The sequence below is a fragment of the Tauraco erythrolophus genome, chromosome 9, assembly GCF_009769465.1.
Source record: "Tauraco erythrolophus isolate bTauEry1 chromosome 9, bTauEry1.pri, whole genome shotgun sequence".
Taxonomy (NCBI): Eukaryota; Metazoa; Chordata; class Aves; order Musophagiformes; family Musophagidae; genus Tauraco; species Tauraco erythrolophus.
The window spans coordinates 7,414,664-7,436,192 of record NC_141473.1 but is presented as its reverse complement, the minus strand read 5'-3'; the positions used below and the strand labels follow the sequence as shown (position 1 = coordinate 7,436,192).

At 38.5% G+C, this 21,529-nt stretch overlaps 1 protein-coding gene across 3 annotated transcripts; it reads right to left on the bottom strand.

The window, feature by feature from the left end:
* Positions 1 to 1,255: 1,255 nt before the first annotated feature.
* Positions 1,256 to 20,082, bottom strand: FAM204A (family with sequence similarity 204 member A). Of its 3 annotated transcripts, none has more exons than XM_086616482.1 (8): positions 20,049 to 20,082; positions 19,133 to 19,451; positions 18,066 to 18,156; positions 17,492 to 17,525; positions 16,800 to 16,902; positions 14,949 to 15,038; positions 2,022 to 2,128; positions 1,256 to 1,664 (listed from the first exon to the last, which is right to left on the bottom strand). In XM_086616482.1, exons 2-8 carry the CDS (start codon positions 19,382 to 19,384, stop codon positions 1,613 to 1,615), a joined length of 729 nt encoding a protein of 242 aa, XP_086472608.1. In that variant the 5' UTR covers positions 19,385 to 19,451; positions 20,049 to 20,082; the 3' UTR covers positions 1,256 to 1,612. The 3 variants fall into 3 exon arrangements, with proteins under 3 accessions (XP_086472608.1, XP_086472609.1, XP_086472610.1); XM_086616483.1 differs by having other exon boundaries at positions 16,800 to 16,899; XM_086616484.1 differs by lacking the exon at positions 1,256 to 1,664 and adding an exon at positions 11,033 to 11,118 and having other exon boundaries at positions 2,086 to 2,128.
* Between the last annotated feature and the right edge of the window lie 1,447 nt (positions 20,083 to 21,529).

Genomic DNA, 21,529 nt, shown 5'->3' with positions numbered 1-21,529 from the left:
GCAGAAAGGTCAACTGTATCAAACACGCATCTGCCAGCTGCTTAAAAAACCACAAAAGAACAGAAATTATGGACAAAGTGCCTGTAAGTTTTGGACAAGAATGCTTGGAACTGAGAAAAGTCTTGATGAAGGTTCATGGAGTAATCTGTTTATGCACACAAACATACAATTTACCTTTATAATCACTTTACAAAGAGATATCACTTGTTTCCTTCCACACCAAAGTTTCTAAAGCCAATATTGTTTGTAAACCATAGTGTGAGATTTATGATGTTATACTGCAAAAACCTGTTCAGCCCGATTTACAATCCTGGCAATTGTATTCAACTCTGTCATCATAACTAATTACAGCTAACTGCAGATTACCGTATTGCAAACTCTCATCTCTGTGAAAGAAATACGATGTTCTGCTAAAAAAAGAAAAAGAATCAAACATCCTGAGGGCTAATGAACAAAAATGCACTATTCCATGTTGGACTGTAAACCTAAACTCTTCGAATTGGTGCCATTAAACTTCAAATTGCTATTTGTTGGCAAGTTGTTTTAGCCTCAAGTACTTACATAGTAAATCACCATTACGCTAATACCATACCTTTGGCCTGAAACATATTAATCTTGGTTAACAGTAACTGACATTTACATTACCAATTCAATTCAGGCATTGTGGTGACTAAACATATATGCAAGAGCTTCAGGGAGAAAAGTTATTAGTTCTGAATGTGTCCTTACTTCTCATTGAGAATGATTTCGAAGAAACATTATCATGAATTCTTGTTATACTCTGATAACATAAACATTCAAATCCTAATTGATCTGTAGAACATTTGACTTGGAGTAAAATCAGCATTTGTTTCTTGGGCGCAGTTAACTGCACAATATAACATATTTCAGGTATTTTTCAAGATATGTATTTCTACATTTTGTCTGCTCAAAGAAACTAGGACTTCTAAAACTTGAGTTCTTGGGAAGGAAACAAAATCAGGAATTTTAAATATTCCTAAGAATATGGCAGCAGGACATGATAAATAATCCCAGATGCTCCCAGGAGAAGGAGGATGAACTTTTTCAGCCTTTTTTTTTTTTTTAACCTGTTTACATTTACTGAGTCTCTAAATGTATAAAGAATAATAGTTTTTAAAAGGTATGGTGGTTTTGGTATTTTCCTTTATCTAGTGCCCCCCCCAACTTTGAAGAAATCAGAAAAGTAGTACTTACTACAGTAAGTCTGTAAAAGCTTTGCAAGAAAACTTATCCCTCTCCTAATATACTGCATTACAACTGCAGTGCAGCACAAAACACGTTTGGACCAAGTATTCCATTCTAACTTCAGAGAGTTCTCTATCAGACTCCAAATGCATTCCACAATGCATTATCCTAGATTTTCATGTTTTGGAGAAAAATACTGTATTTAACATAGTATTGATGTTTAGATAGTATTTTTGCTACATCGTAGGAGAGCGCCATGCAGTCTAACAGCATTAAGACAAACAAAAGCAATCTGATGTGTTGGGGTTTGTTTTGGGATTTTTTTTGTGTTTAGATTTAAGAAGTCGCCCACAAAGATTTTTTCAAGTAAAACCAGGTATTTAACTCCTCAGGAAAACAGGATGGATTACATGTATCCCATGTTGCTTTTTGTTTCCCACCTTTTCTTAGCTTCAAATCTGAAAAAAGAGCACAAAACTCACATTAGATATCATAAGCACGTGCGTTTCAGGTATTCAACCATGCTAGTCTTAATAACAACAAAAAGAAAAACCTTATTTTTAATACTATAATAAAGACATGAAGGCAAACGTAGCCATATAACCAATACATCAATTCTGGTAAAGTCTCTGTACTTAAGCCTGACACACTGCTTAAAAAAAAAAACACCACCCCAAAACCCAACAAGGCTAAACTAAACAAATAAGATTAGCACAAGCCTATTTCAACTAAGAAAACATTTAACTGAGATTGTATTGTATAGACTTAGTGCAAATGAAACCACAAACGTTTAATTCCCTACTCAAATGACTTACCCCCAAGCAAGCTTCTTTTTCTTTCGAGCTTCTTGGGCAGCCTCTGCTTCTTGCTTGGCTTTTACAAAGTTGCGGCAAGCAGCAGCTTTGGCAATTTTCACACCAAGCTAAGACATAAAAAGGAACAAAGGAAAACTGAATAGATGCAAATGGCCCCTATGAAATTTAAGTCTCACAAATTACTTGGTCTGATATTGTTCCTCAAAAGTCAATAGATATTAAAATATCTTTCAAATATTAGGCTGATGCTGTATTATTAGATCGGAGGAACAAGAATGTCTCTTGAGAAAAATACAGAAGCCTGGGATCCTGGGGCAAGCAATCCTTTTCACCCAATCCTCCTTTTTCAAGAATTAAAGCAAAGGGCAATATCCAGGGTGACAGCATCGGTGGACAAGGGTCAACCAATGGATATCATCTACCTGGACTTGTGCAAAGCTTTTGACACTGTCCCGCACGACATTCTTCTCTCTAAACTAGAGAGGCATGGGTTTGATGGATGGACCACTCGGTGGATAAGGAATTGGCTCAATGGCCGCACTCAGAGAGTAGTGGTCAACGGCTCAATGTCCAAGTGGAGACGAGTCACGAGTGGCGTCCCTCAGGGGTCCGTGTTGGGCCCGGCCCTCTTCAACATCTTTGTCGGTGACGTGGACAGTGGCATGGAGTGCACCCTCAGCAAGTTCGCCGATGACACCATGCTGTGTGGTGCTGTCGACATGCTGGAAGGGAGGGATGCCATCCAGAGGGACCTCGACAGGCTGGAGAGGTGGGCCCGTGTCAACCTCATGAAGTTCAACCAGGCCAAATGCAAGGTCCTACATCTGGGTCGTGGCAATCCCAGGCACAAATACAGACTGGGCGGAGAATGGATCGAGAGCAGCCCTGAGGAGAAGGACTTGGGAGTACTGGTGGATGAGAAGCTCAATATGAGCCGGCAATGTGCTCTTGCGGCCCAGAAGGCCAACCGCGTCCTGGGCTGCATCAAGAGGAGCGTGGCCAGCAGGTCGAGAGAGGTGATTCTTCCCCTCTACTCTGCCCTCGTGAGACCTCACCTGGAGAACTGCGTCCAGTTCTGGAGCCCCCAACATAAGAAGGACATGGACCAGTTGGAGAGGGTCCAGAGGAGGGCCACGAAGATCATAAGAGGGCTGGAGCACCTTTCCTATGAGGACAGGCTGAAAGAGTTGGGGCTGTTCAGCCTGGAGAAGAGGAGGCTCCGGGGTGACCTTATAGCGGTCTTCCAGTACCTCAAGGGGGCCTACAGGAAAGATGGGGAGAGGCTATTCAGGAGGGCCAGTTGTGATAGGACAAGGGGTAATGGTTTTAAAATAGAGGGAGGTAGATTCAGATTGGATATTAGGAAAAAATTTTTTACCATGAGAGATGTAGAACACTGGAACAGGTTGCCCAGAGAGGTGGTGGATGCTCCATCCCTGGAGATGTTCAAGGCCAGGTTGGACGAGGCCCTGAGCAACCTGATCTAGTTGGAGATATCCCTGTTCCTTGCAGGGGGGTTGGACTAGATGACCTTTGAAGGTCCCTTCCAGCCCTAACCATTCTATGATTCTATGATCCTACTAGATCTTTTTGTTTATTTTTAAATATATAGACATAGCTATACACACAGAGGCAGTCTCCATCATTAAGACCAGTCTGTGACCTCAGCTGTGCTAACACAGTACTATCAGGTCTTACCAATACGAAAACCACTCAAAAAGACAGTTTTATACAGGAAGAACTGCTACTACTGCACATTTTCCAGTAGTACCAGTAGTCACGTTTTAATCGGTCTGTCCAGAACGCAAATAAAGCAGTGTCCTTAGAGTCCATTTGGCATTTAGTCTTCACATTACCAGGTTTTAGATTAGTGTGATAAGCTGCATGCTTTTCAAATAAGGTCATAATAGGCTGCAGGTGAATACTGCTTTACTTTCATAAACTTATTCACACTGCGAGAATTAAGTTCACTTTAGCCAAGGGGGTAAAAAAAACAAAGATGGAAGAAGATACTGTGAACTATGACTGGATTATTTTCCTTAATCAGCACTCCTAACTTGTTCATTGCGGTTGCGTTTTGTGACTGCTGTCATGACTTGACATTATTTGCAACTAAATTATGAATTACGGAAGAATTCGGTCTCGTAAGTTACCATTTCTCTCCAAGACAAACAAGCAACTCATTTAGCCAAAACTGCTACAAAACTGCAGTATGGACAAACGGGTTTTCTTCCTATCTAGTCCAAAACCTACTGAAGTTAGCTAACATGGTTCTGACTGGATATTCTAAATTTCCCTAAAATGTCATGGGAGCATCAAGTGAGCCATGGAAGACTCATGCGAAAGAACACTACTTAAGACTTTGGTTAAAGTTCCATTATGAATGGTAACACACTTCAAGAATCTGCAGCATCTATACAGGCAATTCTTACTTAACTATGAGAGACATTTTATCCAGACAAGATGAGAGAGAAGTCAAGAATGCATCTTCAGGTGTAGATGCACTAACGCATCTTCAACAACCCTCCCATCTGACACCTACCCTGTAGGTGGGCTGATACCCTGATCATTTTGTTAACAAAGAAAACCAAAACAAAGCAGCATCACTACCAGCTATTCTACCTCATGGCCCTTTCAGGGTTCAAGAATCAGGAAAGTCGCCTTTCTGCAAAGGCTCTGAGAGTCTACACGCAGGTAGGCAGTAAGCACAACATCAGTTTGTGCTTTGTTTGAGGCTCTAAGTACTGGCAACACAAACAGTTAAGAGGTAAGCATAATACCTGATGAGGAAGATGTGCAAAATAAATAATGCTAAACAAGCTTTTCATCTACTATTTGCACATAAGGTCATAAGTATGTACCTATGGAATCATCTTGATGCACAAAATAATTCATGTGACCAGACATTGCAAAACTTTCATATTATTAGCTGAATTCTGTGCATTAACGTTTTATATAATCAGTAATTCATTGCCAACATCTGAACTGCCAAATCTCAAGTCAAAGACTAGAGCATAATATTCTCTTATTTGCATTGTCACTTAATATTTAGGGGCATCTACTAACTTTAATATACTTGCAGTGTAAAAATGTTTAGGAAAACTCACCTAAAACATTCAAAAAATGTTTACTTGTTCATTGAAACAGGACCAACTATTAACTCAAAAAATAGAGCAATCTGATGGCTAAAGTCAGTTAATCAGCAGAATCATGCCTTTATTTTTGAACCACGTTTTACCTCCTAATATGCTTGAAAATTAACTCTTACTATTTGATGAGTAACAGCATTTCCTTAAAATATATTCTAGTGGGCTATTGAATACTCATACAAATATATACAAATGAGGTCCACATTAAGTGCTGCAGAAAAATCTTTTGATCTGTATTTCTTAGAAGACAGAATGAGTTCTTCCATCTCATTCTGTACTCTTCCAAGTACAGAAAAAATGGGCTAATAATTTCCTCTGTAGTGTATGTGGAAGTAAAAGGAGAAATATTTTGCAGCATTAATATTAAAATTTCTAGGCTACATAAAGTCAAATTTTCAAGACATGAAAACAAGTATGTCACATATAAACACACGCAAACATTTTACTCAGATTAAACGTCTTCTGCTCCCCCCCACACCCAGACATACATCTTCACTCCCCCCCACTCCCGCAAAAGAAATCCATAAAAGCTTGGTCAATGGGTTTTACATTAAAAAAAAACCCCAACATTTCAGGTCATCAGATAACTCAATAAAATACAATCTTAAAAGAAGTAAGAAAGCATGAAAAAAAATATATACAACAATTTCTTGTGTAGTCAAAGTATCAGCATTTTCCATATAGAACATCCAATATTTTGCTGCATTTTAATTAAGGTGTCTAAACATTATCACAAAGAACTGCAAATTGGTCAGAGCACGCAGTAAGGAAAATTAAGCTCTAAAGGCTTTTTATCACCATATTTCAGGAACCAAGGGTGTAAAATGTTCTAATTTGGGATATATTAAAAGCCATAAAAGGTCTTTCAAAAAGATTAATGGTACTTTGCTTGGATTTAAGATAAGGGCTTTAGCTGGTTGGAAAAGCAGGGCCCTGGCTAGACCCTTGAGGCATTCATCTTTACAGCCACTTGGAAGATTTGTAAAAGCGTCTGCATAACCTCAAGCAAACGCACTGCGACATTTTTTTTTTTAAATTCCTTTCAATTTTACAGGTTTAAAGTGTGTAAATCATATTGGGTAGTAAAGCTGATATAATGGTTCATCCTTGTAACACAATATATATATTTTTAAGACAAACTTAAAAACCAACTTAGTTTCTACAGGGCAAAGACCTTTCCGTTTTGAAGTTCACCAATAATCATGTCAAGTATCTTACTATGAGTGGTTAATGCAGCATAAGTGAAAATTCCTTATCCGTTATTTTTCATACATTTTCTACTCATCTGAAATTGTTACCTTGTAACAAATTTCTGAAGCTTTGCATCTTTTTGAACAGTTTCAAGGCATTTATTTAAAAATACCAATTATCATACTTCAACTTTTTATGGAATAACAGGTCTCTATGAAAAATATTTATGCCATTCTCTTTTGTTCTTTAATTAAATGAAAACAGATGTTTTCTGAAGTAAAGCGGAACCATTACTGGAGTACTTAAAGTGTTAAGGTCTTTAATTTTTATATCAGTTTGGTCTACAATTCCTGATTGTCTTTACTCAAGCTCAACATTAATGTCAAGCAAGTTACCTAGGAGACGAAAGAGATCAAAGAGACAAAAAACCCTCAAATGTCTGATTAATCAAGCCTGCAAACAGCTTATTTCTTTTAGCCTGCATGCAAGTATGAAAATGAGATTCTGGGAGCCGTACATTGTGCAGATTTGTTCATTCTTATCAGAACAAAGCCAGCGGCAGCTTATTTCATGGATCATTGGCACTGTCATCAGTGCTACACAGAACGGGTGACAGCTCCTCATTTTGAGGCTTGAACAAAATTAGCAAAAAGTCGGCACAAATTAGCCTCTCATCTTTTTAGTAATATGACATTATTCATTTACTTTTTATCCAATTCTTAATTTTTTCCTTGTCAGCTATCCCTTTCTAGTGTTTCTTGCACAGCATCATAAAACACTTTTAAAACAAGCAAAGAAACGGCTGAAGTTGAAATAGTATGTAAAGTTCAGGCAGCAAACAGTTTTATGAAGTTGCAACAGAATCTACTGTAACTTCCAAAAACTTCCTTGAAAATCGAGACATTTCACATGAAATAATGAAAAGTCTTTGCTGTATCATAAGACAGGACTGTGCAACGTAAACACTGAATGATATAAGTCATGAGACAACAGATTCAAGAACTGCTCCAGAAATACTTCGGTGTGATATTCCAAATGCTAAACCTACAGAAGCTCTAACAAAACATCTATACTCAAACAGGTCCCGAAATAGCCTGTGATCATACTGGAGAAGGCAAACAGCCTGTTAATACAGTGTTACAGTTTCTCATCAAATATGAATCTAGTTATTTCAGGCTTGCCGTTAGCTATGATTTTCTCCTTTTATGTTATGGAATGTTATCCATTGCTGACGTATATAAAATATATAAAGCAAACAAGAATATCGAGCGGATGGATTTTGCAGTGAAAATTGTCCCCTTTCAATGATGTGCTCAACTTCTACTGTAAAATACTTTGTAATACCGTTGTTGTATTTTTATGCTGTGTATTACAACATCAAATTGTATTTGGATGACACAGTAATGGAGCAAGGACAGAAAACTGTTCTAATATTAAACTCTTTGCTGGATTTAAACATTTAAATGCAAGTAACTTCTTCCATTCATGAGAAAACACAGCATTAAAAAATTAACTATAAGCTGTTAGATGCTTTACACAGCTCCCTTATAAGAAAGGCAGTTTTAAAAAAAGAACTGTAGTACTGTTTTCAGCAATTTCTTTATCTCTGTTCTTCTAAGTAAGAAAGCTTATTAACAAGCTTTGAACTTAAAATCACATTTACAATAATGTGCCATCAACAGTTTTATAAGCTAATTAGAAAAAAAGATTAATTAATGACTGGCTGCTAATAAAATGGCAATCATGAAGAAAGAAACCAAGGGTGCTAAGCTTCAACTACCACCAATTAAGAGCTAATTACAAACAAATTATATATGTGTTTTGCTGTGGGCTTTAATTTACTAAAATGGTTTTAATTAAAAGAGAAAACATGCTGATTAATTGAACTGCAGAAAAAATCTACAGTATAAACTGTGCTTTGTCTGTCTCTTTAATTAGACTTGTAACATCTGAAATCTTTTTTTAAGGTTTGTTAAGGAAAAGATATACATAATTAAGGGAGCATAAGAATGTAATTCTAGGTGATAACCCTGCCATGTTCCAAAGGTTAAAAGAAAACAACCCTAAGGAAGAGAGGTATTTGGAAGCACCTCTGCTAAGTGTTAGAAAGAAAGTCCTTCAAAGATAAAAGAGAAACTCTTTTTTTTCCCCCCCAGGTCCTTCAACAGGCAAGACTTCCAAGTTAATCGGTGCTTGGTTACATGCCGTATAAAATTGCATCAATCTCTTCAGGTACCTAAAACCACTATGATAAATTTGGAACATTGCACAGAATTTGGAAGTGAAACTCTATTTTACCAACAGAACAGCATCACACACTATAACTTGTCCACCTGAAACACTAACGTGTGTGTGACCTCATGATCAACCATATCCCATCCAGATTTTCAAAAGGAAAAGAGCTTCCAGAATGGTTTTCAATGGTTATGACATACAACCTTGCTCGTGTACTTCCCATTCCAAATTACGTGACTAGAACTTACAGACACCAGGTACTAATTTGATCATGAGAAAATAGTCAAAACTGATGCAACAAATTTTGAAGACAACAGCAGGACTGATCTTGCTGTAACATGAGAACGATATCCCAGTGAACAGGCAATTAATTTTGTCAATTACGATGCAGATATTTCATTTAAGCTTGATTACAATATCGTAGTTTCCCTATAAATTGCAGCTTTTTAAAATCTTTCACCAAAATGCCAGAAGCCACTAAGCTAAGCACTTAGGAACATTGCTGTCAAAAAGCCTACGCTATTTAGAGACTGACAACTGCTCCAGCAATTTAGCACACTAAATCACAAAATATTTTAAAAGTTCCTTTTGACAGGTAAGTCTAATGTGGTCAAGATTATTTTATGTTCAAGTTACAGTCCTCAGGCTAATGCACTCTTAGACAACGTGGCACCTAACACAAAAAACCACAAGAAAATGCAAAGTTTGAGGTTTAGCCAGATTAGTTCTAGGAACATTAGAGCCATAACAATTCTGGGTTCTGCTTCTTGAGATACTGCACAATGATTTGAGTACAAAAGCACTATGAAAAATTCTTTCTCTAGGAGGGGGAAAAAAGCTTGGAAAATAGTTTCAAGTTTACATATTACAGGTGGGAGAGGATCTTTTAAAATTCTTTGGTTTAAATAGGAAAAAAAACTTTTATAATTATCACTCCAAATGGAAAGTGATTTACAGCAAAGTGAAATTACAATATTTCCACATACCATCCTTACTCAAAAGGATAAACACCTCCAATTATGCACGCAGTGCTCTAATTTATCAACATTTATTCTTAGAAAAAATTCAGGCCAATTCCCACAAACACAGTAGGAGCAATTAATGTACATTTCTAGGTCTTATTCCAAAAAGGTTTTTCAAAAGCATTAGAAAGCCGACATAATTCCAAGTGTCTGTTCCCAGCTACATATCAAGGCACCTGCTACCATTAAATCTGAACTACCCCACCCTAGAGCATCACCAAGAAAACAGTTTTATCTCAGCCCAGCTAAGCACCCACATAAACGGTTCAGATTTTTGGGGTAACTCCTGTGTTAACATTAACACTTCTGTTGGCATCTCTCAAGTTAAACGAGTCATCATTAAATGCAGTGTTTGAACAATAGCTTTAAGTATGCCATTCTGCATTTGAACAGCAGAACCTTAAAACATGAAGGACTCTCTGCCAATGCTGAAAGCCCTAGAATGTTGTAACAAAGACAGCAACTGAATTACAATAATAAACCTTAACTGTGCACATTATACCATGCACACTGCAATGAATTGCTAGTTATTTAATACTAACAGTACTATGTTGCAGGTATTAAAGAAATAATTCAGTCCAAGTGTGTTTAAAAATCCACAGTGAATTAGGACCAAGCAGCAGGAACCACCTGCATTATATTGATGCTCAACACAAATTTATCAAAGAACTGCTGATCTTATAATCTATAACTGCATCACAGCACTGAGATGCTCAACCTAGACTGGGTTCCAGAAGCAGTCTAGCTCAAGAAGCAGAGTTACTGATGGCCTAAATTATTCTGCACAACATAATGTAGACATGTCCATATTCTTTCAGGAATAATTTCACTCATATCAAATAATGCAATCAAGAATTTCAGGATCACTAGAACTCGTAGTGAAGCAGAACACCCCACAAGAGAACATGCTGTGAGGACAGCCAAGGATGCTACAGTCCAAGATCTGCTACCCTGATTAACTCCCAAACTAACAGCAATCACTTTTCTAGTCCATAAACTAGGATGACAACAGGAGACAAGGGGTAATACTTTGCAGTGAGGTATGGCAAGAGATTAGACTGAATATCATCACCACATAAGTACAATTCATTTTTTTCTTAAAACAGAAATGCAAGTGCCAACAAAAAACAAAAGAGGTAACATTTTTAGTTAACCTCAAAAACTACTGTCATGGTTTGACCCAGCTGGCCACTAAACACTACGCAGCTGCTTGCTCACCCTCCTCCACCCCTGGGAGAATGGGGAAGAGAAATGAGGGGGAAAAGGGAAGGAAACTTGTGGGTTGAGATAAGAATAATTTAATAATTGAAATAAAATTAAAAGTAATAATGATAAAAATAAAATTATTATAATACATGATAACATATAAAATTATAATATATACAAGCAAGTGATGTACAGTGTAATTGCTCACCACCGGTTGACCAACACCCATCCCATCCCAGCAAGCGATCCGAAACAGAGAAGTCCCGAAACTGCAATCCCAGAAGAGCAAGAGCCCTAAAGAGAGATCACCAAGAGAGCGAGCCGCCCGACCAACCCTCATTATACACTGCATGATATGGAATATTCCATTGGCTAACTGGACCTCAATCCTAAATCTAAGAGTAAATCCTAAGCTAGGAGTTATGGATCCTTTTGTCCAGCCATGCTCCATCCCACCTTGTTGTGCACCAGCGCAGTGGCAAAACACGGGAAGCTGAAAAGTCCTTTGATTTCTTTTGCAACAAGTGAAAACACCAGTGTTATCAACATTATTCTCATAACAAATCACATACTAAATAAAAACACAGTGCTATCCTGGCTAGTAAAACCAAACCTAACTCCATCCCAGCCCAAGCCAGGACAGCTACATATGAATCCACACGCGCAGTCCCTAGTAAACACACAGCCTCGTGCACAAGGTATCCAAGTTCTAACTCTCAGTCTAAAACCTTGAATGCTACTAGACGAACAAATTTTGTTTTAAAATCGGCATTGGTGCGTATTTGTCAGAAGTAAGCAGTAAATAATATATTAAATAATAATTAAAGAATAGATTGCCCAAAGGCTCACTTACAGCATTACAATCACATCTTCCTTAAAGAACTGCAACAAGTACCACATGGAAACCGAACGACCCAAAACCTTGAAGCAGTATCATTTAGGTTTTTAGGATATAAATTTCAGTGATCCACTCACAGCTGCTAGATTATGCATACTGCCTAAATCATCACTGATTTTAAAGGAATTTGATTTTAAAAACCTTTTCTCACTGTGTCAGAATGATAGCATATTGACAGCATCATTTTGGCATTCCTTTGCTTTTTGGGACATGTTTTTACTGCCTATTCTCATCATCTGTTTATTTTTGGCTTCATTTTTCTAAATACTGAAGCCGCCCTATCAGTTTCACAGGCTTATAAATGTTATACATCAAAAATTAGTTTCACTTATTAAGGCAGGAAACGGCTTTAAGAACTCTGGGATCTGTGCCTCAAAGCAAAAGCTTTATCAGCAGGTTCCAGTCACTGCTTCTTGCAAAAGCAAATGGTGCCGATTAAAACCCCATACACCTGATTTCAAAAAGAACACCTACCCACTGAACATTTTTCACATGGCTGCAAGGGGGGCTGTACCCCAAACAGAAGGCAGCTGTTTCTCATACACTCCCTGCCCCCAACCCTGAAACACTGCTCAAGAAAAATGAAAATTAGACATAAAAAGATGAAGTTCAGATAAAAGAACAATAATTCATCCACTTATTTTTCTAGACTTCAGAAGTGGTGTACTTTATATAGTTCCATGCCTGGCTTGCTCACAGCGTTGTATTACATTTGGAAATGAGAGGGATACAAATAGCCACATACTTCAAAAATTAACTCACTTCTAAGAAGTATTACGTAAAATAAGTTTTAAAAGGGGCATTTCTTTAATTTGTAAAGAGAGGGAAAGTGATTGAATCAATACTATACAATATGAAAGTAATATTTTATTAATTGTACTTGTATACCAAACAACAATTTTTTAATCAGCTTCTTTCATAATCAAATCCTTTTCTATAGCTCTTCACTGAATCATAATTAGTCACTGTTAGAATGATTTCCTTAGAACAAAGATTATTTAAAAGATGCATAAAAAAGCCAACACAAAAAACAAACCACAGCGTCTTAAAATCACAAAGAAAAATGAATCTTGCAGCAGGTAATGTAGCACATCTTTACAACAGTAGAGAAAACCCTAGTGAATTCACATGGATCCTGCCTCGACAGAACTCCTCATGAGATCAAGCCAGAGTCATTTGAGTTTTCCTTCTTTCAACATACTATTTATTCAGATAAACCCACTTAACCAAAACCAAGTCAAGGCTGTGAATGCTAATAATGTTTCAAGCATTTTGTTTTCAGAATTACAACATGCTAATATTTGAAAGTCAACAATTTGGAGCTAATGTTCCACAAATAATAATACATTGCTGTAGCACCTGGGATATGCTAGATGTTGTACAATCCCATGGCTAACGAAATCAGATAACAGTTTATCATAAATATTACAAAAACCTCAAAACTTCTTACATTAATTTGTTTTTATAGTCAAACAATTTGCACTAGAACCTCAGTATGTTTTATTGATTATGATACTCCAACCACTTTCGAGGAGATGGGATAATGACATTTGTGAAGGAGAACAGCAAGTGTTTTTCATGTCGTACACATGAAAGGTAATACAACAGTATCACAGTGAGAAGCTGGTCTGACTTAAAGGGAACATCAGGACACAGTCCTACCACTGTCTATAGCTGTTATCTTTGTGGACTGAAGTTTTGTGATCACTGGCAAAAAGGCAGATAAGAGTCCAGTCATTAGAAACTGCCCTGAGTGACTAAACCTCGGAGTTTAATGATTGGCAAGAACATGCACTGAGGAACAGTTAGTTTTACCAAACCTTCCATAGAGAACCTGAAGAGCTGTATTTCTCCTTTCAAAAGCCATCTGTTTTTAAAGCCATCACAATATCGTATGATACTGCATTAAACAGATTTAAATCTGCAATTTTACATTAAAGCGTAGCTTGAAACCCTGTACTTAGGAAGCATTTTAAATATTTGTATGAGACTGAGAAGTATTTGGAATTTGTCTTTCTCGATTATTTTCTAACACCTTTGAATTTTGCTAAAATATACAGTGGACAGAAAATTCCCATTACCTCTATGAAGATGGAAGAATATGCAAGATAGAAGAATGAAAGCAAAAATTACATCATTTACTTCCAAAATAAATCCAGAATATTTAAAAATGATCGCTTCACCACACACCTCAAATAGTATGTACTTAGTTATTTTTTCATACCTGGCTTCAAAACTATTCCAACTGTCTTTTTATCCTAATTTTCTTCCTTTCCATTGTTTCCCCTTGCACACAAGTACCAGCGGGTGCAACAGCCTTCATGGATTTCAATTACGTATTTCAGCTGCTATCACCTACCATACATGCACCAACTAGTTCTTAAATGAAATTGCAATTACCAGAGGTACCTGGTAGATATCTCACCAGGTTAAGCATTGACTCAGCACTACATACAAATTTAAAGGGTCCAATTTTTGTAGCAAAGAGCAGCACAGCCTTCATAAAATTACTCAGATACACCAACCAACAAGACAACTTCCTGAAAAAAATGGGAGTTTCTCTCACCTGGATTTTTAGATATGTGCTTATATATTAAAAAAATGATGACAAAGATAAAAAAACTCCATTCATTCTATAAACATCATTCTCAGGCTACAGCGACACATTTAACATCCATCTACTCCCATTCTTCTTCAGAATTCTTGCAGCCATCAACTCCTGATCACATGAATAGGAAAAAAGCAGAAGTTTGGGTATACCTGTCCTTACTTGGGCATGTCTTGCTGTAAGCTTGCTAAATATCTATCTTTCTTTGGGCTTCCCAAGCTTATTGGCCAGGGAGTGCAAAGAAAAATCTGAGGCACAGGAACTGACAGGAAAGGAATATCCTACTCCTGTTTTCTTGGCTTGCGACATGCATAAGAATCAAAAGCTCAACACAGATGACTAGTTACTGACTCCTCCGACTCGTGGAGTCGGCATGAAGACTTTAAAGCAAGGTTGCTTGGGATCGTTCATGGTTGAATTTTTAATTCTTATACATACCTACAGCTGTCCAAGCATTACTAGATCAGCAGCAAAATCTTTCAATCACTGACAGAAATCTGCTTAGGAAATAGGAAAGATGCCCCAAACAATCTGCAACACTATTTCAGTTACGACACTTTTTGTACAGATGCACAGAACGAAATGCTCCCTCAGAGCTGTTGTTAATAGCCCACTTACCTCACGGATGGCTAATCTATCACTCAGCTCCTCAGCCTTATCAATGTCACCTTCAGCCACAGACTTCTCTATGCTAAGTTCAAGGCCAGACTAGAAAAAAAAAAAAAGGCAAATATCTTCAGGACAAATAAGGAAATAACACGTTTAAAGGGAGCATCTCCTTTCTAAAAATACTTCTTTCATAGAATTCTTTATTTTAAGACACCGCATAAACCTGTAATTTCTATGTAACACAAAGCACTTTGTCTATGTATTGTAATGGACAGTATAATTAAGAATTCACTGAAAGGCTGCCTGAGCACAAATCATTGCATTAGTTCCACCTTATGTGCAAGATAATACTGTAGGTTAAAAAAATTACACGGACTAGTTTATGCCTGTCACAATAAAATTTCATCTGAAGATCTGGCTTATCTCTTCCATCCCTAGAGCTTTCTAAACAAAATGTGAAATATATGTGTCAGGTAACATGAAGAATGGCAATTACCACTGTATCGTTACAGTTCTAAGATCTTATCTTTATCCAAAAACTGAGTTCTGGCACAGTGCCACTCCACTGCGCTAATAAATCAAAAATTCTAGCAGTCCTATGGAAAACAGTGAAAAAGCTTCAGAATTTAACCTCTGAAAATAAGAAAATAACCTTTATGATCATTGGAATAACTTGTTTAACTACAACATTTACAAATAATGTAACAATAAAAAGTAAATATTTACTGAAAATCATATTTGGAAACTTCTGAAGGAATGCACAAAGGCAGCATAGCAGTAGGCACTGAATTCAAAATTTCACAAAAAAAATCACTTTCATAACAAAAGACAACTTATAGCCTCATTGGTTTTAAATATTAGCAATGCTAAAGAAAACACATTTGACAGTTTCCTAACATACACTTTTTTTAAAGATAAAAGCAAAAAAGCAAACAATTCTTGAGAACCAATGATCTGCAAATACTGGACTTCAATTATTCAGGTAGAAGTTAAGAGGAAAAAGAAAGTGCACCATTGGAAGTTGCAATGATAACCAGTTCTCTTAGATGTCTTTTTTGAAATTAATGAGACATATGTTCCACTAGTGATAACATCTCTGAACTTACGTGGAGAGCATCTGCATTTTAACACTTTGGGCCTCATTCCAGATCTATCCTGAGCAGTTTAATGACAAGTAAAGACCCACCAAAAGTAAGAACTCAGAGAGAAGCAAACATTACCTCATGACTCGCATGCGGCAACTTACTTTAGGCAAATGAAAAACACAAAATTTATCGTAAAAGGAGGCTAACTGAACATTTGATGTCACAGAACTCATACAGGCTTTTACTAGAAAAACCACACAACAGTGATATGAGGAGCTCACAATAGAATGAGCTTCTTAACTTGTACATCATGTTGTACCAGTTATTTCAAACATGACTTGTAACGCAATAATATTTATGAACAGAATGTGTTATAAATCCAGTAGGTTTGGCCCTCTAATTCCTATAGCCACTGGTGTCAACTAAAGGATTTACTGAATACATTTTAAAGTTAAAACATGACAAAAAAAAAAAGGAAAAAAAAAGGTCAAACAATGCATATCAAGTCTCTCTCTCACAATAATAGAAAACAAAACCAGACAGGAAACAAGAATGGATACTGTCTAAAAAAAGCACAGCAACCTTTCAATTCAAGTAGGATTCATGTGATATCTAAAAGGAAATTAATTAAAAGTGTGCACAAAATTATCCTTCCTCAGAGTGACTTGATCATTTACTCACTTTCAAATAGTCTCAGTTTTATTCCTATCTCAGTTAAGGCTGAGTTCTTTCACTGTCAAGCACAAGTTGACATTGCTTTTGTATCAACAGTCACCTTTTGTGGAGCCCTGCTATCCACAGGTGATTCAAATCTATCATTGATTCCAAAGTATTGTGTGAGTTCCTTCCATTTGTCTTCATTTGCCAACTGCTGACTACTAAAAACAACAACAAGAAAAAGCCATGAAAAAAACAGTTCCCCTTCCACAACTTGTAACATTCTTTTCAACACTAAAAGAAATTCTTCTATTTGGCAGACATGCTCTTTTCACCCATTCACAGTTTTGAATGGAAGTGAAATTAATTATTGCTTCCCTTCTGGCAGTATAATTCCACAATCCTGAAAGCAAACTTACAGAATCATAAAATCATTTAGGTTGGAAGAGACCTTTAAGATCATTGAGTCCAACCATTAACCTAACACTGCCAAAGAGGAAAAAGAAGAGGAGCAGGCTGAACAGGAGCTTGTATACAATTACATGGAAAACATCATTAGGAATAACATTAAGTCCATTCTAAGTTACATAAATAACACATTTGTGTTGATTTTAAAAATGATGCAATCAGATCTTATCAAACAATCACTGGTATCAAATCCAGCCTGCCCGACAGAGACACTGAACAGCTCCAGCAGATATTTTCCACCAAGTTCCAAGCTATGCTTTGGCCATGCATGCAGTCAAGCTTTTTACACTTTTGCCCGATATTAAAAACAGACCTCGGATAATCACATTGACCTGGTTATACCTCTTAGGCACTTCATCGTTCTTTTTCTGTTTTTCTAAGGGGGGAAAAAAATAAAAATAAATAAACCCCACATTACACAGCAATACCCTGCAGCATCCAATAAAGCTAACAGAACTCTAATTGGTCACATTTCCCTTGAAAGACTGACACACTTGGATTTTTACCCAATGATCATGTGGATTTAAACCACGCAGCTGTAAGACTTTTCACACAAAGAACCTCCTACAATATCCATGAAGTTTTAACCAGAATACACAAAAGTATGTTCTATAGAATTACTGAAATACTCAGTTAATACTGATTTATAAAGGCTAAGTATAAGTTCTACCTTCTTTTTAAGAAGAGGACAAATGTGTTACTTGAAAGTTCAAGTAGCAATTTACAACCTACTCCTGCAAGTAATGTATACAACTGGAAAAACAAAATCTTAAATAACAGCTAAAACACATCTACTCAAACATTCAATTCCTGGTAAAACACAACATAACCACCCCAAACCCAGCAAATCCCACTTCCAATGCATTTGATACTAATTCCACTTTGAAAAAATAAATTCTGTAATTATACAGAATACCTTTTCTGTGGCGCTTTCTTTTACGACTTTTGTTTCGCTGATTTGCCTGGGTTTTCATTTCACGGTTTTTCTTCTGAAGCTCCACAAATTTCTACAAGATTAAGAAAAGGTAAATCAGTATTTTTAATGTTTTTTCCCCATTTTTTTAAAAATTACATTAACGTGCTAAGAAACATTGTCCCAATATCTTGTTTATCCACAGTACCTTGTTATATCTATTACATTACAATGTGTGCATTGAGAACATCCAGCTCTGATGGTGTTAAACTGGAATTGGCCCTAGTCTTTCACCTCTCTCTCCTGCCCTCCCTAAATCCCAGGACTATTAAAACTTGGCAGTTTTCTCATGGGACACGAGCTGAATACACTCATACTGGCTGCATACTCCTGAGCTATTCAAGGTACTGCTATTCCCTAGCTGGTAGTTATCAATCCCAGTATTACTGACAGCATAGTCCGTGCACAGCAGGCTACCCACCTGCATCAATGGATGGAGGACTGCAACTAGTTTTTGCCAATTCGTATTTTAACTCAAAAGCCTAAAAGACAGATTGCTCTGTTTACTACTTTTCCATCTTTGCACACAGCAGGAAAATCAAGATGTTCTAAGCAACTGCGAGCCCGAATGCCTACAGCCAACCCCTGCAGAAAGCAGGAGGGCACACACCTCGACTTCCCAGATACACAGCAACGGTACGGTGGCTGATGCATGTTGCTCTAAATCCTTCATCATGCAGAAAGCAGTTATGAAGAAGCTCAGAGTCCACACGCTACTAAAAACATGTCTTCATGCAACTATATAGTCACCCAAATACCTCCCTGCTGTGCTTTCAATCACCACTGCACTAGGGAAAAAAAAAAAAAAGTGACTTTCACTTCCTATCTCTATTCCTGATCACTCTGCTTGAAACAATCTAAAGTATATTACGATGATTGAACTTTGATAAAATTTTATTTCACTTCAGATTTGTATACTGATTATTCAAGTTATTTTAAAAGTTAGCCATTGAACTTTGAGCATGTTGCATTTACGCTCTGGACATTTGGAGACCTGTAACGATACCCACGTTCCACATATTTAAGGAAATTCCAGGAGGGCACATCTGAGATTCGTTTTCTCCATCTGTCACCGACAGCAAAAGGGGTTCACTGATTGCATTACTTTCAGGTCCATTCTTCTGGCATTCAGAAAGCTGAACCCTTTCAGCATCTTCTTTTGCATCTGCCTTTGGAAAGCAGCCATGCGATTCATCTCCATCATCCGAACTTAAGTCAACATCACTTTCGGTCAGCCCTGGAGGTAACAGTCCACTCCACATCTTCCAGTTTAAACAAATCAAAGTCACTTCATCTCACTGCAAAGACACTGGAGTTATGTGAGCTTCCCTATTCCAAGACAAAAACATAATTAAGAAATAGCAAAACGCATCACCAGAAATATTTCAATTTCTCTTGAGAAAAGTAACTCTCATTGGATATTTTAGACAAGCACATGATAAAGCTGCTAATACTCACTGCTTCAGAAAGAAGGAAGAGAGATTTAAATACACAGGTTGAAGCCATTCGCTCTCCTTTTTTTCTCCTTATTTTTTAAAGCTCTGTCACTTCGCATGTTCCCAGCCGCGCTCATTCCAGAGGCGATGCTGCAGCACACGCCGCCGGCCTCCCCCCACGGGCGGCGGGGCAGCAGGCCCGGCCCTTCCACGCGATCGCTTCCCAGGACAGCGCACCCGCCGCCCCTCGCCGCCTCCCGCCTGACGGCAAGGCCGGGAACGGACGGGCTCCGCCGGCCCCGGGGGAAGGGCGGAGAGCGGAGCCGGCAGCAGGCCGGGGGCGCCGGGGCAGCCTGCCCGGCCCAAGCGCCACGAAGCAAAACGAAACGCCGCTCGGGGCCAGGCTGGAGGAGCGCAGACGGCCCCAACCATCCCGCCGGCTCCCCGCGCCACAACCCCGGCGCCGGGACTCCCCCCCGGCCGTGTTTACCTGGCCGCCATCTTGGCACCGCCGCAACACGCCGCACGCTGATTGGACTCTGCCCCGCAGCCAATCAACGGGCTCTTTGCTGCCTTGGGCCCTGGTCTCCATGACAACCAGGCGGGGCGTGGGCGGGGCGGGGCGGGGCGGCCCGGCCCCGAACCCCGGCCCCGAACCCGAACCTCGGCCCCGAACCCGAACCTCGGCCCCGAACCCGGGGCAGCGGTGCTGCTTCCTGGGCAGGTGTCTCTCCGCTGGGGACATAGGGCCGCCCGTCGCAGTGAGGCTGCTTTGGGGCAGCAGGGCAATTTCCTCACAGCCGGGAGGGCTCCAGAAGGGTGGGACAGCCCAACACGGGCAAGTGAGGGGGTTTTGTCAGAATTAACGGCGGTGCTCCGGAACGGAGGCAGGTGGCAAGTTTTACAGCAATCCTGGTTGCCATAAAGGAGTATGGCACCTATTCCAGAAGTAAATATTGTAATTTATACAGCGCCTAAGTGTTCATCCTGGGGCAGAATGACTAGGGTCAGCAACCTTACTCTTCAAGGGTGGAAAAATCCTGTTTAAAGTTCCCACTAGTGTCTTGGATTAACGTAGAAAAGACAAGACTTCAAAACCACTAGTCCCAGATCTTGTAGGGTTGTTCACTGTGGATTGTCTAACAGCATCAGAGCTTGCGTTTTCCTTAAACTGCTCCAAGAATGTGGAAAAGCTGAAGGTGGAATTCTGAGCCAAATCGCACTGCTAGGCACTCCCAAGGTGAACAGTTAAGCCCATGCAGAGCATTCAGTAAAGGACTTGCTTGTTTGGAATATTCTCTTACACCTTCCTGTCCTTTCAGCTTTCCTAGGTGAAACACACGAAACAAGTATTTAGGAGCAGCCTGAATATGATTTAGCAAGAATATCTTGCATTTAAGGAGCAACAGGAAGGGAAGCATAGAGAAACTGCGGAAAAAAAAAAAAAAAAAGATGAAGGGGTAAGTCTGACATCACTAGCACAGAAATGTTTCAGTAAGATGAGAGGTTTCGTGATTCAAACAATTTGTAAGAGGATGTACTTTCGAGTGATGATTTGACAGCTTGAAAACTAAATATCAGTATCAACACTTCTGAGAAAGAAATTGCTGACACCAAATCAGGACACAACCCTGTTGTGGACCAACAGTTCAACCATGGGCAGAATGAGAAAGGGGCAAGGGTTTAGGTGTTACAAAGATGGATAATAGGGAATATGGCTTTGAGTAGGGATTTCTTAGTGGATCACAGCTTCTGGGATTGGCTGTGCATGGAAGGAAAAAATAAACACCTTTCTCATGGATGTAAAACAGATCTTCAGATTCATTTCCTTTTTATGCCATAACTTTACATCCTCAGATTCATTTCTAAAATCAATTAATTCCGTAAGTAATCACTTTTTCATGAACTACTTGTAAATTTCACACTCAGCTTGCTAACTAGATTTTCCTCTCATCTGGGAAATCAATTTTT

What these genes read in the sequence shown, in the direction of transcription:
- FAM204A (XM_086616482.1), bottom strand. Translation starts at nt 19,384, where the DNA reads ATGTGGAGTGGACTGTTACCTCCAGGGCTGACCGAAAGTGATGTTGAC. An exon ending in AAGAAAGCGCCACAGAAAAG is followed by an intron (nt 17,526 to 18,065) that starts GTATTCTGTATA and finishes TTCCCCCCTTAG; the next exon opens with AAAAACAGAAAAAGAACGAT. An exon ending in ATAGCAGGGCTCCACAAAAG is followed by an intron (nt 15,039 to 16,799) that starts GTGACTGTTGAT and finishes TTTTTTTTCTAG; the next exon opens with TCTGGCCTTGAACTTAGCAT.